Raw genomic sequence first — 13,944 nt, 5'->3', positions numbered from 1 at the left:
CACGCCACCTCATGTGTCTGAAACCAAGGCAGGGATATCGTCCACCTTCTTCTCGCCTCGCAAGATGCCGTCTACTGCCGTAAAGAGGGGATACTCTGACTCGAGGCCCCTTGCCTTGAGGAAGCTGTTCACCTCGTGGGCCGTGGACGTGCCCTGCAGCTTCTGCCCGTTGAGGTCCTCGCGCTCGACGTCTTGCACCGAGATGCCCTTCTCCACGGCCTTGCGCGCGCAGCGAAAGTTGCGCCCACCCGAACTCGACGTGATCAGATCCGCCACGCCGGCCGAGGACTCGGTGAACGTGGCCGTGCGCACCGTTTCGCCAAAGAACTCCTTGCCAAACTTCACCATCTCCATCAGCCCAATGCGCATAATGGCCGCCTTGGCGTTGTCGCCCCACCCTCGGCCGTCCACGAACCCGGCCGCCAGCGCGACAATGTTCTTGAGCGCGCCGCCGAGCGACACGCCCGCCACGTCGGACACCATCTGGACGTGAAAGTAGGGGCGGTGAAAGAGCATGCGGAAACAGTTGTGGTCCAGGGGGGGGTACTCAATGGGCAGCGGGGTGAGCTTCGTCTTGGACTTGCGGCCCCGCGCGTCGAGGTGCTGGATCTCGGGGATCTCCCCCGCCGCATCGGGGTTGGGACTCGCGTTCCTGGGCGTCGGCGCCCGGCTGTCCATGGGCGGAGGGTCGTAGGCAATCGTCGTCTCGGACCACTTCTCCTGGGCAATCTCGCTGGCAATGTTGGCGCCACTCAGCGCCCCGCAGTAGATGCCGAGGTCGTCGCCAATCCATTCGCTGAACAAGCTGATGCCGTCGTCTGACACGTTGACGCCCTTGATGCACGAGATGCCGCGCGCAAAGGGCATGATCTCGCCGCGGATGCCCTCGCACACCTTGCGGATGAACTGGTGGGGGAGGTTGAAGATGAGGATCGTCGAGTTCTGGACGGCATCGTTGAGGGAGGGGTTGGCGACGATATTGGGCGGCAGAGCGACGCCGGGGAGATATTTCACGTTCTCGTGGTATTTGTTGATGACCTCGGTGAGCTTCTGGGGCTGATCGGCCGTTGACTCGTCATAGTGTTTTGACTCCTTGGGTATCGTGACGTCCTCCTCGTATACCCACATTTGGACATTTTCCTCAAAGACGTCAGTTTGCTCGCGCGTGTTCTCGGCGACAATCTTGGCAATGGTAGAGCCCCTAGCTAGCATCAGTCGTTGCGTCTCGCCGTGCGTGATGAGGACCCCATATTCACCAGTTGCCCGACCCCACGATGGTCACCTTGTGCTTGCGACTGTGTCCGCCTAGGAAATTGGAGCTGCCCATTCTGCTGGCGCCGACGAGAGTCGAAGTCGAAAAGTAGTGGAAAGTAGGAGGACAGAGACTTCGAAAAATGGGAGAGGAGCGTGCTGTGATAGACCGCAACATGAAGAAGAAGAGCGCCACAATAGTTGTTGGGGGAGGGGCGAGGATGCCTTTGTACCACCACCTGTATCTCAGTAGCCCGTATGTACCATCTCGCAGCTTCAGGGTCACAAGCGTGCCGTGACGCATTTGGGCTAGACCAAATGGCAGAAAACGGTCCAGTCCTCAACAGCTTTCCTCACCGCTTGCCATATACGGTAGCACACGCCCGCTAGCCAGGGGGTCCCTTTGCCAGCGGAGTCCCCCGAAGGGTGGCCCGCGGGAAATCCCACCTTCACATGCGATTCACGTTCTTTTCGAAGGACGCTTTGAGCCAGGAACAGAAATCCTTGTCACATGCAAGACGGATGACCGCTAACATGACTGCAATGCGACAATCCCACCCCTGACTGCAATGCGACAATCCCACCCCTGATCTGCCCTGCAGCGGGCTGATTGTCTTGGTGAACCCCTCGGGTCTCCGCACTACATTTATCCAGGTCCCTGTGGCCAAGTCATTTGTCACAAGTGAAGCTGGACTGGTCAATTGGTGTTCATAGGTACGAGGTCTACGTATAGGTCTAGCGCTGCCCACCCTGAATGCCGAGGTCTTAGCTGACCTCGCCATCCAGAAGACTCGTCTTCTCTTCATCTGGCTGAGGCTTGCCTATAGACAATCGTCGCTTCCTCATTGCCGGTTGGCCCTCGTCCTCCTTGTCCTGCGTATGCTCGCCATCACCAAACAACGGCTTCAAAATGCAATCGTACAAAATCCAGGTGGAACTGAAAAGCAGAGTCATGGTCTGCCCAACAATCCACGGGTACCGGCCGTTCTCGTCGGCTGTGTACTTGGCCAAGGTCATAAAGGTCACGAAGATGGGTCCAATCGTCGCCATCAGGACGAGCTTGCCGATCTTTTGTCTCGTCGACGTGACCATGTACGGCTGCAACGAGTGTAGCCATTCCTGATACGCAGCGGGGAGGTTATGCTCCTCTGCGCCATCAGTGATCAGCTTCTTGTAGCGAGCGCTTGGCTGCGCATAGTCCGGGTCATCGCGGCGTGTCCCCGAGAACAGTCTCTTCCACCAATTTGACCGGCTCGGGTCATCGGGTGGTAGGTAAGGCGCGTATAGGGTCCTCGCAAGGAACGGTCGCGGCAGTTCGGGCAGCGGTGGTTTCTCCGGTATGGAAGCGGAAGGCGGCAGAGGGACGCAAGGCACGAAGATCTCTTGATATCCCGAACCTCCGCCTTCCGTGGCCATGATTTTGCGGTAGTCCGCCTTTGTCACTTCGTACACGACACCCATGAGCCCTCCATCCCATTGTCCTTTCGAGTAAGCGGGAGGGTCGAATGGGAGTTTCGGATGGTCTGGCAGCTTGGGCTTCTCGGGGAGCTTCCTGAACGCAACGTTGCCGAAGCATGGCTCCGCGTACGGTACGCCGGGCAAGCTCATGGTCAAGCGAAGGGTCGGCGCCGAAACGTTGACTTCGGAGAGTGGGCGGATGCCTCGCTTGCCTCGAAAGGTTTCTTCGCACAGATTCGATCCATATGCGAGGTAAAGAATGGTTCCCGAGTCCGCCTCTAGATTCTCATTGGAATCATCTTGCATGAGGTTCTCTGTAAGGCGCTCGATGGGCGTTTGCGGCGGCTTCGCAGCGTGCGCGGGCGAGTTGTAGTGGGCGCTCTTGACCTCGTCCGGTTGCACCGTCGAAGCGCCAGCATGCGGCGAGCGTTGACGAGACATGTTTCGGACTGGGGTTGGTGAGAGCAAGGCCGCCAGTGTTGGTTTCTAGGTGAAAGAGAGTGAATGTTGATGGCCACAATGACGGGCCGTCGACGGGCTTGTTTTTGAAGGACGGGCCATCGGCGGCGCATGTCAGAGTCAGACAGATGATTGCTCATCACGGCGGAGTGTGGGAAAGTGGGTGCGAAGCAGGGGTGCTGCTGAATAATTGCGGGACACGTAACGCCGCCAAGATCCATTTAAAGAGATCTCTGGGGTTGGCGCCGACCATGAGTGGTTGACTCTTCAATCTCCGAAGCCCGGGATTCATTCTTACTTCCGCAACGTCGCGCAAAGTCCGCAGGCAAATGTACCGTTGCCATCGAACTGATGTCAGCGTAAGCGTGGCAGATGCAAATATGCGCATAGGTAATTCGATCAAGAGATTCACTTTGCAGAGGTCGAGTGAGCCAGTCGCGCCACGATAGGCCGTCAACTGAGTAACAAATCATCTCCTGGTGCATGGAATCTGAGCTTCGCAACTGCCATGCACAAGATCATGAAGAATCCCCCGACAGGCCACAGGTCTCTCTGTATATCTGCTACTATCGCGAAGCTGCCCTACTTCGGGGTGAACAAGGCAAGAGGACCCGTGTGGGCTTTGTTCCAAATGCAGGCACGACGGCAGAGACGTCACCCAAGATGGACGTGGGTAGTGTTGACAGGAGCTCCTGCCTAACAACAGCGTCCGATGTCGTCGACAGGAAAACCTGAGGCAGCCAAGTATCTAGAACTTGCGGTGTGTTTGTCGCCTGAACTTCACCCCGCAATATGATCCTCATCGCCAAAGCAAGTGCAAACTGACTGCCCTTCACCCTCCACTTCAAGTCACGCCTTACCTCGAGGCTGATTTCATGATCGAATTCGCCCACGCGCCAGCTGGTCCTTCCTTTCAGAGTAAACGACTCAGATGGCACCTCAAACGAGAAGGGGCCGGCCAGCTACAAATCCACGATCAACGTCCCGCGTGCACGCACATCCTCTCGAAGTCTCTCCCGCAAGTCCGACCATGCCGTCTCCCAAGCAGCAGCAGCAGCTACAGCTCGACAGCAAATGGGGCCGTAACGACCTAACACCTCACCTCAGAAAACCCACGTCAGATTTTTTTCCCGGCCACGTTGACGTCTGGGAACAGTTCGGAGGGGATGAGCATCACCTTCAACACAACCAAGCTCCGAAGCAACGTAAAGCTAGCGTCGCCTGGTCAGAGGTCAGCGACGCATTCTCTACTCGACGCAGCTCCCCAGCCAAAGAAGGCCAGACTCCAAAAGCGGATTAGGATTTTGCTTCTGGTCTAGGCACAGATTACGACAACTTTTCAGTCCCGCCCTTCTCCAGCCCCAAACCAGGGTACGATAACTTGCCAGACACCATTCCTCTGAACGACACTCTACAAGGGTACGTTGGACAGCTGCCTACGGTGGACTTCTCGGAGACAGCTTCGGTCTTCACTGCACGTCGAAGCTCGCCGGCTGGGGAAGACGGTGAAGGCGATGAGGAGTTTCTGATCGAAGACAATATCGGGAACCTTGCAACCCTTGCTGAGGGACTAGTTGACCCCTACAGTCTTCCAAAAGATCCAAAGCAGCCGACTGCTGATCCTGAGAGCACAACTATCGATCCAAAGTGCAGTCACAAGCAAGGGTCTCATCAAGAGGAGTTTGAGCATTTGCTCTCTGATGCCGCGTGGGAGGAAATTCCAGCATTGAAAATCGTCAAGTCTTCCAAAGCAGATGACTCGAACTTTGACACTGTGGAACTCGGCCAGAGCGAGAGTCGAGCACAGGCACTCGAAGATCGCATCAGCTGTTCAGGGGAAGGCGACCGCGCCAATAACCCGGGTCAGTCGAAAGCTGTCGTCCAGGTCGACGGCAAAGAGAAACATCACCGCCAGCTTCGATCTTCGGGTTTGGAAGTAGCCGATAGCTCTGTTCAGAATTCTGAGCCAAGGCGAGCTTCTCCAGAAGCAGCTCAATTACCCCAGAAGCATTGCTCACAAGACATCAAAATGAAAACTACTCCCGAACAGATTGACAGCCCCCCTGAAATGAAGAGCGGGAACCTAAGCAGCATCAAGCGGAAACAGCGTCCCAAGCCGCCATTGCAGTTCAACAACGCCTCACAGGTTACTGCGGGTCAGCCACAAGCTAAACCCTCGAAGCCTCCGGTGAAAGACGTTTCACGCCATCGTGCCTCCAAGCTTCGCCATCGGGCAGACTCACCCGTCGCTGGTCAGGGGACCAATCCCGCTGATTCCAAGCCATTGAAGAAGCCTAGGGCCAAAGAGGCGAAATCTTCTACCACGACAAGCCGGCGGAAAGGCCCCAAAATGGTGGGAAAGTCAGCTTCAGTCAAGGAGACTGTGAAGGTCAAAGACACACTGGTACTGAAGGCTGATAGCGAGGCTTCCAAGGAATCATCTCATGTGCCAGAGCTGCCACCCACTTTGCTGCCCGAACCCCAGCATAACGACATGCTGCCGCCTTCCATCGACACTCCTCAAACGAACGTGCGGACACGAGGTCAAGCTGCTGCTGAAGCTACTCGTACTCAACACGACGCGGCGGCGGAGCAAGCTGTGGCTGTCACGGTTGATACCACTCATACCACAGCGGGCGGCAAGCGGTCAGCGGAAGCCATCGAATCTCCACCAGAAACTTTGAGCAGTCCGATGATTGAGGACACATATGCAGACAATCAAATCCTCAGCGATCCGGCCTCGCCCACTGACAGTCCCGCGGTACCCAACCCGATCGAGGTGCCAAGTGTTCCCGCAGTGGTGGTCGCGGAGAAGACAAAGACAGAGACTGCCCAAGATGATGGCCCCAATCCCACTGAGATTACAACGGCCAAGCAGTTACCCGCTGAGAAAGATGGAAAGTCTGTGTTTGAGGATGTTATTGCGATCGAGAGTGACACAGCTTCCGACTCCGTCGTATCACATGATGACGATCAGTCCCTTTCACTCGAGACTAAAAACGCCAAACCGCAGGCTTCATGCCAAGAAATCAAACTACATGACGAGCACCACGATGGCGACAACAGTGTGAGGGAGGTCCGACACGATGCCGAAACCGGGTCCTTCCTGTGCGAAGATTCGACAACCCTGGTCCAAACTAGAATCACCCCGGATAACCCCCGGCCACAGAGAAGAAAGGTGTACCATCAGAGCACTGGTGACCAGACCGCAAAAGCCGGGCTCAATACAAAGCAGCATGTGGAGTCAACGGGCATTACGTTTCCGACGCTGAGGAAAAGGATCAATGAACAACAGATGGTTACTACCAAAGACATCAGCAAGCAGCTTCTCGCACCAGATCCGGGAGCCAAAGCGGTCAAGAGTCCGAATAACTTCCGCGAATTTGCGAGCGCTCGAGTTCGCCAAGGAAATGTCGACGCAGAGAAACCTTTTGTGAAACCAAAAAACATGTTGCCTCTGGTTCAGCACGAGGAAACAGCCCAGAAGAATCTGCGGCCACTACGTAATAAAATTTTCGAAGAGAGCTCTCTACGCCAGGTTCGTCAGCTCCCAAGGCTCAAGAGTAGATCTGTCAGCATCAACGAAGACGGAAGCCCCAGGCCCCTTCTTCAGCCTGGAGATATCAGAGTCGCACAAGTGGACTACGATCACGGAAGAGGTGAAGATGATATGGGGACAGACTCACTGCCAACCCGGAGGCGCTCAAGCAAGAGATTACTGTTTCACAAGTCCACGAAGAGCGGCCAGGCGCCTGTCGGGCTTGTTGGTAAATCCAAGCCTGCAGTGGTTGGCATTGTGGGCGACGAATCTTCGGGCTCGCATCTAGCACGCGGCCTCAAGCGAAAGGGGCCTTGCACAGACGATGCTAGACCCTTGAAGAAGACTTTGCAACAGAACCTGGAAGGTGTCTACCTTCGCAAGCCGCGAAGCACGACAAGCGCGGACGGTGGGGAGTGCACAGACGAAGAGCAGACCTTGGTGAACACGCCAGGAACGGAAATTGCGCACCAACTTCACAGTGTAGTCAAGGTTCGTCAATGAGGCAATGTTGAGACCCGGTACGAACAATAACTAATGGTCGCATAGCTTCTCACAACACGCTTAGACAGTGCTGCCAAGGCTGTTGATGAGGTCATCGATGCTTATGACAAGGGGACCTTGAACTGTCTCGACAGAATCGACCAACGTATCACAAAGGAGTTCGAGGCTTTGGGCCACGAGTGGGAGTCTGACGCCCGCACTTTTTCCCGCGTTGCGAAAGACAGGAAGGCCACTGTTGTGAGTGGCAATCAGTCACGCAGAGATACCGCCGGCTTCTTCAAGTCTGTATCAGGTGATCGTCAACAACTTTACGCCCAAGCCACCCAGACCTTGCGATCATTCCAGCGTCAGATCCTTGAGGGTTGATTCCGTTCACGTTACGACTTTGCGTGCAGCAATTTCCTGCGAAGTGTTATCATGAGCATTGTTAATTTTTGGGAGGTTTTAAATCATGATTGCTGGGCATGTGATCGGTATTGTTTGTAAATGCAGAGGCGCACGTTGGCGGATGGGAACTTGATTGATTTCGTTGTGACAACGTCTGGAGGGTTTAAAGAAGAGAGTCGCGATCAGATACAGGGCCCACATTGAAAATCAATGTCATTGTAACCCAAGCTTCATGGATTTGATCGCCTATGAATGTTCGAGCATTCACGACGTGGAAGATCATTTAATGTTAACATGTGGTGTAGGGTAGCTTTTCATAGAGGCGCCAATTGACTTTGACAAGTGGTGCAGATGGATGGATTTGTTGCACGAGCGTATGCCCCCGACTACCTGTACGCATGTATTACAGTTGCTCACCTCAGTTCTAGAACTTCGATGCCTAGAAAGAGGGCTTTTGGGCTGGGCTGTGTAACTAGCCTTTGAGGATTAGTTGCGCTGCGCCGTGACGTATGCACTTTTTGGCTCCATGTGCACCCCCCATTCCTGAAGGTGACGATGGAACGAACGTGTTTTTAACCAGGTGTGACCCGTGTCCAAGGGATGACGAGCAGGCAGGCGTTTGCGCATATTAGCAGTGCGATACCCATTTCCTGTTATTCTGGAATCCATCATTGTTCTCATCATACACAAAAGCCATCTCGACGAATATCACCGAACGACAGATTGTACTTGCGCCGTCTGAATCGACGACTGTTGCCTTTCGAAAGTCTTATACAAATAACCCATCCGATTCAGGGCATGAGCACCTTTGACAACGAGGAGGCCACAGGGCGCTCATCATCGTCATCAAGCAGGTAAGAGACACGGCTTCTCTTCGTCCCTCCTTGCCTTTGTGTCCCATGCACTCTGCCACTTGCACGGCGATTGCCGTGAGCCAGTGCTAGCGAATCTGGGGATCGGTGGAGAATGAAGGGACTGAGCCACCATGTACGTACCATGGTGGCGCATAGCGCGTGGCAGTGACGAATCCAGTCTGGGCGCGCCCAACCGCCTTACCTTACGGAGGGGCGGCGCGATCCAGGGTCCACGCAGAGGTCCAGCTGGCGCGCGCGAATCAACTCCCATCAAGCACTGGGGATTTTTTTTTCTGGTCACCACATGCTGCATGTGGTCACGAGAACTTAGAAGATCCTCACAGCTTGGCCGGTTGATGGTTCGAGCGAGCGTTGCTTCACGAGCAGACAGACGAAAAAGGGAAAACATTCCCTGGCGCCTGAGCAATCTCCAATTTTCAAGCTTCGTCATTCCCGCTCGCTGGCAGGCGCTGCTGGTCCAGAACCCAGGTCAGCCGCTCAAGGTCCGCCCCTCTTCCATCCTCGGGCTCATCCCATTTTTCCCCCAGGACCGCCTCGCCTCGCCTCAATTACATTCCTCCTCCCCTGATCATTTGTTAACCTTCTGACTTGGCAGTCGCTTTTCTCTCCCCTTTCTGCGCAAAAGTCGCAAAGGAAGCGCCAGCTCCGCTGAAGCGTCAACAACTTCGACCATCTCTCTTTTCTCTGACGGCGACGAAGACGACGCCAACTCGTCGGGAACCTCCCTACCCTCCGACAAGGGCAGCCCTGTGCCCCTGCGACGCAAGAGGATGCCATTGCGCGACCGTATCGTGCGCCACTTTGGCCACTCGCTCTCCCCCGAGAAACCCTACCTCAGCTACTACGATGTCCTCCTCACGCTTGAGGACGTCAAGTCCCTGAAGAATGACTGGTTGACCGACAACAACATTGCCTTTTGGGAAGAGTACCTCGAGCGCGAAACGCTGCCGAAATTCCCCCAGGCGCGCATCGTTCTGCTGCGACCGAGTATGACGTTCCTCCTGATGAAAGAGCCCGACCAACGCGCGATTCGCGCCGCGTTGCCGGACTTCTCGAAAGTCACACACATCTTCATGCCGATCAACGACAACCGCAATGTCTCCGTGGCCGAGGGCGGCTCGCATTGGTCACTCCTCGTTGTGTCCGCGCTCGACGGGAAAGCGTTTCACTACGACTCATTAGGTGGGGCGAACTATCACGAAGCCAAGCTCGCGACAAACAAAATGTCCCACATTCTTAAGAGGCGGCTGGACTTTGAGAACTTGCGCGATGCGCCGCAGCAGGAGAATGGCAGCGATTGCGGCGTCTTTGTGTGCATCATCATGCGCCATCTCCTGGTGAAGCGGTTGTTGAGTGCGAACGCGCGCGAGAAAGTGAGCATGAGCATGGGCGGCAAGATGGTCGATAGCAACGGCGGGCGGAAGGAGATGCTGGCCATCATTGAAAACTTGCGCGAGGAAGGTGAGCGCAGGCGGTCGTAAGTCACTCTTCTCGCTTCCACGGATCATGGGCCAAAGTGCACCGTGGCTGACCATACTAGGAGAAGCGCAAGTCCATTTGCATCAAAGACGCCCCCGCGGATCGAATAGAATGCGGCACGCTACGGCTCCCAGAGGGACTACGAGGAGATCTCGAATCGCCTACGCACGCCGCGCTTTGCCAACACGCCACCACGAAGCGATAGTCACCCGGCGCCTGTCCACAACGAGGCCCTGAGAATTCGGCGTGATCCGAAAGAAACACATGCTCTCAAGACGTACGGCACCAAGGGCTCTGCGAAGACATCGTACCCGTTGGTCAACCCCTCACTAGATTCAGATGTATATGACTTTCCCGGGTCGTCACCGATATCGACCAAGCGCACAAACGCCACTCCTCCCGCCTCTTCATCTCCCCCTTCCCATTTCTTCCCGTCTGCGGCATCCAGACAGCCGGGCCCCGCCAGGGTCTTTGCCAAACTGCACAGGCCGTAGAGTCATCCGTTTCGATCCTACGCTAGAAACAAGATACCCATGCGCTGAGCGAGACAACGCGTTGCGGCTGTGTATAGGTCTCTTTTGTCGAGCGACTGATTTGTTCTTCTTTCCCTATTGTTTCACTAGTGTTACGAGCATATGAAAGGAACGCACGGTCCGTGGTAATGATGGGTGTTCAGGGCGGGTGAGCATTCTCGTTGACGGAGTTGGGCGGGTTGCGTGCGAATGAGTTCACGAAGCTGATGCGTTTACGAGCCATTATTTGAATTGCATGCATTGGCCTCCTGGGGCTTTGATACCAAGCGCCTAACTCCAACCTGTTCGTGCCTTACGTCTTGCTATAAAAATGTGAAAAAAATCCTCAGCCGTAACACCATGACCAAACCGACCCTACCTTACGATTTGTCCGCAAACGCAGGGTTCTGCTCCATGGTGGACGAGACGTACCCCCTCAACGCTGCCCATCGACTCGCCCGTCCTTGGTCCTCTTTGCTCTTCACCTCTTGTCCTTCCTTTGCCTCTTGTGTTTTCGACGGCGCTTGCTCGGCCACCTTGGCCAGGTTGGCCATGTTCATCCCAAACCGCTCCATCTCGCTCTTCATCATCCTCTCCTTCCTCTTCAGCGCGCCCGGTCGGCTCTTGAGACTCCTCGCGCGGACCTTGCCCATCTCCGGGGCGTCACTCACATCCGGCAGGGCATCCTCCAGTCCATCCAGCGCCGTGAGCTTGTTCCCCGGTCGCTTGTTCCGCCGGTGGCCGCTCTTGTTCTTGCCGACGCGGTTCGGCGCATGGGGCGTGGACTGGATCTTGGAGAGGAAGGAGGAGTGCTTGATGGTTCGCTTGTCGCGCTTGGAGGAGATGAAGCTGTCGGAGACCTGGGCGTCTGGGCGGAAGAGCTTGCTGGGAAGGAGGGGATGGATCTGGCCCGTGATGCGCTGGTGGCGCAGGGTGCGGGCGGATGGTTTGGAGGACGGGGGCGCTGTGGGTGCCTTTGAACTTGTTAGCGGACATGGGTGCTGAAGATTTGGCTCCTGGATGAGTCTGGGAGACCTGGGGCATCTGGCGAGGAAGCATACCATTGGGGTGGTGGATGTGCGATGTTGACAATGGGGAATGATTGTCTGCTGCTCGATGGCGATGCTGTAGCTAGAATATTTTCGGTGAAGAAAGCAAGGCAAACTCACCGAGAAGCACTGGACAGGACCCTTGGCGGGGTACCTTACTTCGGTAGGCGCCAAAATGAACAGACACACTTTTGGCAATAATTACTGCCCCTCCAAGGGTCCGATCTAATGTCAATTAGCAGGTCATTACCGTTTGATATTCTGAGGCTGCTCAAAATTTCCTCCTGAATAACCAAGAACCAGAATGGACCGCATAGATCACCTACGCCGAGAGATCTCGCTCCGTGAATCCGAGCTCGCGGATCTGAAATCGCAACTTGCGCTCGCTGAATCTGAGCATCGTCTCGCGAGGCAAGCCAAGCCCTGGGCTTGGCCTTTGAGTGGTGAAGAATACCAGCGCTATTCACGGCAGATGATCGTCCCCAACTTTGGTATCGAGGGTAATGAATTTTTGCGGCGAACGTGGCGTCATAGGCGTTGGCTAACATCTTCCAGCTCAACTCCAGCTCAAGGCCGCCAAGATCCTCATCATTGGCGCAGGAGGTCTGGGCTGCCCAGCGGCGACGTATCTTGCGGCTGCTGGACCATCACACATTGGCCTTGTGGATGGAGACGTTGTTGAAAAGTCGAATCTGCACCGCCAATTTGCCCATGCAACCTCTCGCGTCGGACAGACCAAGGTCTCCAGTGCGATCACGTTCCTCAAGGACTTGAATCCCAACGTGGTGTACAAGGCGTATGAAACACATATGTCGACCTCAAATGCCGAAGAGATCGTCAGAGAATGGGACATTGTGCTGGACTGCACAGATCATCCCACCTCGCGGTACCTCATCTCGGATATATGCATTCTCCTGGGGAAGAGACTTGTATCCGCGAGCGCCTTTCAGAAAAGTGGACAAATGATGGTCCTTAACGATCCGCCAGGTCAGGGACCGTGCTACAGGTGTATCTTCCCCAAACCTCCACCCCCGGAGAGTGTCGTTGGCTGCGGCGAGGGTGGGATCCTGGGGCCCGTGGTTGGCACAATGGGTGTTCTCCAGGCCCTGGAGACTCTCAAAGTCATCACTAGGGAGGCGCCACCAGAGAAGAACATGATGTTGCTGTTCAGCGGCATGGCGGAGATGCCGTTCCGATCAATCAGGATGAGAGGGAAGCGCAAAGACTGCTTTGCCTGTGGGGAGAAGCCTAGCCTGACCCTCGAAGGCCTACAAACTTCCATGGACTATGTTCAGTTCTGTGGCGTGCGGCGACCGGTGTCCCTTCTGCAGCCAGAGGAGCGTGTCAGTGTCAAGGACTATGCTGAGAGTATCATGGACAAGGGCCATGTTCTCCTGGATGTCCGGGAGAAGGAGTTATTCGGGCTCTGCCACCTTGCTGGGGCCGTCAACATCCCAATTGGCAGGTTCATGAACTATCGTGGGGATGAAGTGCCAGACTGGGTGACCGACACCATCCCGGGTGGTGAGCCAATCTACGTTGTGTGCAGAGTGGGCAATGATTCTCAAGTCGCGGCGCAAAAGCTCATGGACATGGGGTTGGGCAAGAATGGGCGCTTCATCGGAGACATTGAAGGTGGGCTTGTCGCTTGGAAGCAGGTCGTTGACCCCGACATGCCCTTTACATGATGGATCAAACACATAACGCGTTTCAAGCCATACTGCATGGCCTTTCAAACTCTCAGTCGGCGTTGATCTCGAGGACGAGACCTGGATAAAGGGGCTGGGGCGAGAGCTTTTACTGCCCTTTTCGACGGCTTATATCTGCCCTGCGCATGCAAAGACCAAAGCTGAGCACGACACATCGAAGCATCACGGAAAATTTCCCAACAAGCAAATCTGCGGATCGAAGCTCGAGGAAGGACGACAAGTTTTGCTCCCAGACAAGATTTTGTCTCGACAAGGCCAACCAGGGAAGACAGTCGGCCCGAGGGGCTTCTCTGTTCTGACAAGGCTTCAGTGCCCCTCTGGCCGCTGCTTCGACGCTGGAGGCTTTGACGAGGCTTGCAAGGCTCTTGGCGAGCCTTGCTGTTTTTTTTAGAGAGTTCTCAGCGGACCTTGCAGACCCGAAGCACTGAAGACAATTCGTATTGGGGACTGTCTCCTTTTCGTGCCCAAGGCCAAGAGTCCGAATGTTCCGTATGGCTTACCGGTAGTTGCGATGTACAAAATCGTATTGTAGGACTCGAATCCTATACTTGCCGACATGCCACCTATACCCCGCACGGGTGTTGTGCATCCTGCGTCCGTCGTAGCACTTGCATGGGTTGCATCCCCAGCGATGGACAAATTACCCATCGGAGGGGTTTGAATCTGCCACCATCCGGGGATAACACGCACTGAGATAGCATGGTGAGCCTCAGAGATTGACTG

The 13,944-nt window shown here is 55.4% G+C and overlaps 6 protein-coding genes across 6 annotated transcripts; 3 read left to right on the top strand and 3 right to left on the bottom strand.

The window, feature by feature from the left end:
• Positions 1 to 9: 9 nt before the first annotated feature.
• F5Z01DRAFT_614365 (NAD-dependent glycerol-3-phosphate dehydrogenase N-terminus-domain-containing protein) lies at positions 10 to 1,327 on the bottom strand (the record flags this gene model as incomplete). Its single annotated transcript, XM_046260813.1, has 2 exons — positions 10 to 1,201; positions 1,257 to 1,327. The coding sequence occupies 2 exons, from the start codon at positions 1,325 to 1,327 to the stop codon at positions 10 to 12; spliced, it is 1,263 nt and encodes a 420-aa protein (XP_046122800.1).
• A 233-nt stretch (positions 1,328 to 1,560) lies between these two features.
• F5Z01DRAFT_6835 (uncharacterized protein) lies at positions 1,561 to 3,409 on the bottom strand. The gene has a single exon (XM_046265854.1). The coding sequence runs from the start codon at positions 3,148 to 3,150 to the stop codon at positions 2,017 to 2,019; it is 1,134 nt and encodes a 377-aa protein (XP_046122799.1). The 5' UTR covers positions 3,151 to 3,409; the 3' UTR covers positions 1,561 to 2,016.
• A 789-nt stretch (positions 3,410 to 4,198) lies between these two features.
• Positions 4,199 to 7,576, top strand: F5Z01DRAFT_631969 (uncharacterized protein; the record flags this gene model as incomplete). The annotated part of the gene is made up of 3 exons (XM_046261826.1): positions 4,199 to 4,399; positions 4,469 to 7,198; positions 7,256 to 7,576. The coding sequence occupies 3 exons, from the start codon at positions 4,199 to 4,201 to the stop codon at positions 7,574 to 7,576; spliced, it is 3,252 nt and encodes a 1,083-aa protein (XP_046122798.1).
• Positions 7,577 to 9,082: 1,506 nt separating this feature from the next.
• Positions 9,083 to 10,176, top strand: F5Z01DRAFT_6504 (Ulp1 protease family protein). The gene is made up of 2 exons (XM_046263165.1): positions 9,083 to 9,949; positions 10,013 to 10,176. The coding sequence occupies exons 1-2, from the start codon at positions 9,243 to 9,245 to the stop codon at positions 10,059 to 10,061; spliced, it is 756 nt and encodes a 251-aa protein (XP_046122797.1). The 5' UTR covers positions 9,083 to 9,242; the 3' UTR covers positions 10,062 to 10,176.
• A 530-nt stretch (positions 10,177 to 10,706) lies between these two features.
• Positions 10,707 to 11,694, bottom strand: F5Z01DRAFT_641613 (ribosome biogenesis protein SLX9-domain-containing protein). Its single transcript, XM_046262589.1, has 2 exons — positions 11,525 to 11,694; positions 10,707 to 11,437 (listed from the first exon to the last, which is right to left on the bottom strand). Exons 1-2 carry the CDS (start codon positions 11,525 to 11,527, stop codon positions 10,844 to 10,846), a joined length of 597 nt encoding a protein of 198 aa, XP_046122796.1. The 5' UTR covers positions 11,528 to 11,694; the 3' UTR covers positions 10,707 to 10,843.
• Positions 11,695 to 11,701: 7 nt separating this feature from the next.
• On the top strand, positions 11,702 to 13,404 carry F5Z01DRAFT_6344 (uncharacterized protein). Its single transcript, XM_046262050.1, has 2 exons — positions 11,702 to 12,012; positions 12,068 to 13,404. The coding sequence occupies exons 1-2, from the start codon at positions 11,817 to 11,819 to the stop codon at positions 13,198 to 13,200; spliced, it is 1,329 nt and encodes a 442-aa protein (XP_046122795.1). The 5' UTR covers positions 11,702 to 11,816; the 3' UTR covers positions 13,201 to 13,404.
• The last annotated feature ends 540 nt before the right edge of the window (positions 13,405 to 13,944 follow it).

The sequence above is a fragment of the Emericellopsis atlantica genome, assembly GCF_019669845.1.
Source record: "Emericellopsis atlantica unplaced genomic scaffold F5Z01scaffold_1, whole genome shotgun sequence".
Lineage (NCBI taxonomy): Eukaryota > Fungi > Ascomycota > Sordariomycetes > Hypocreales > Bionectriaceae > Emericellopsis > Emericellopsis atlantica.
This window is presented reverse-complemented; position numbering and strand designations above follow the sequence as displayed.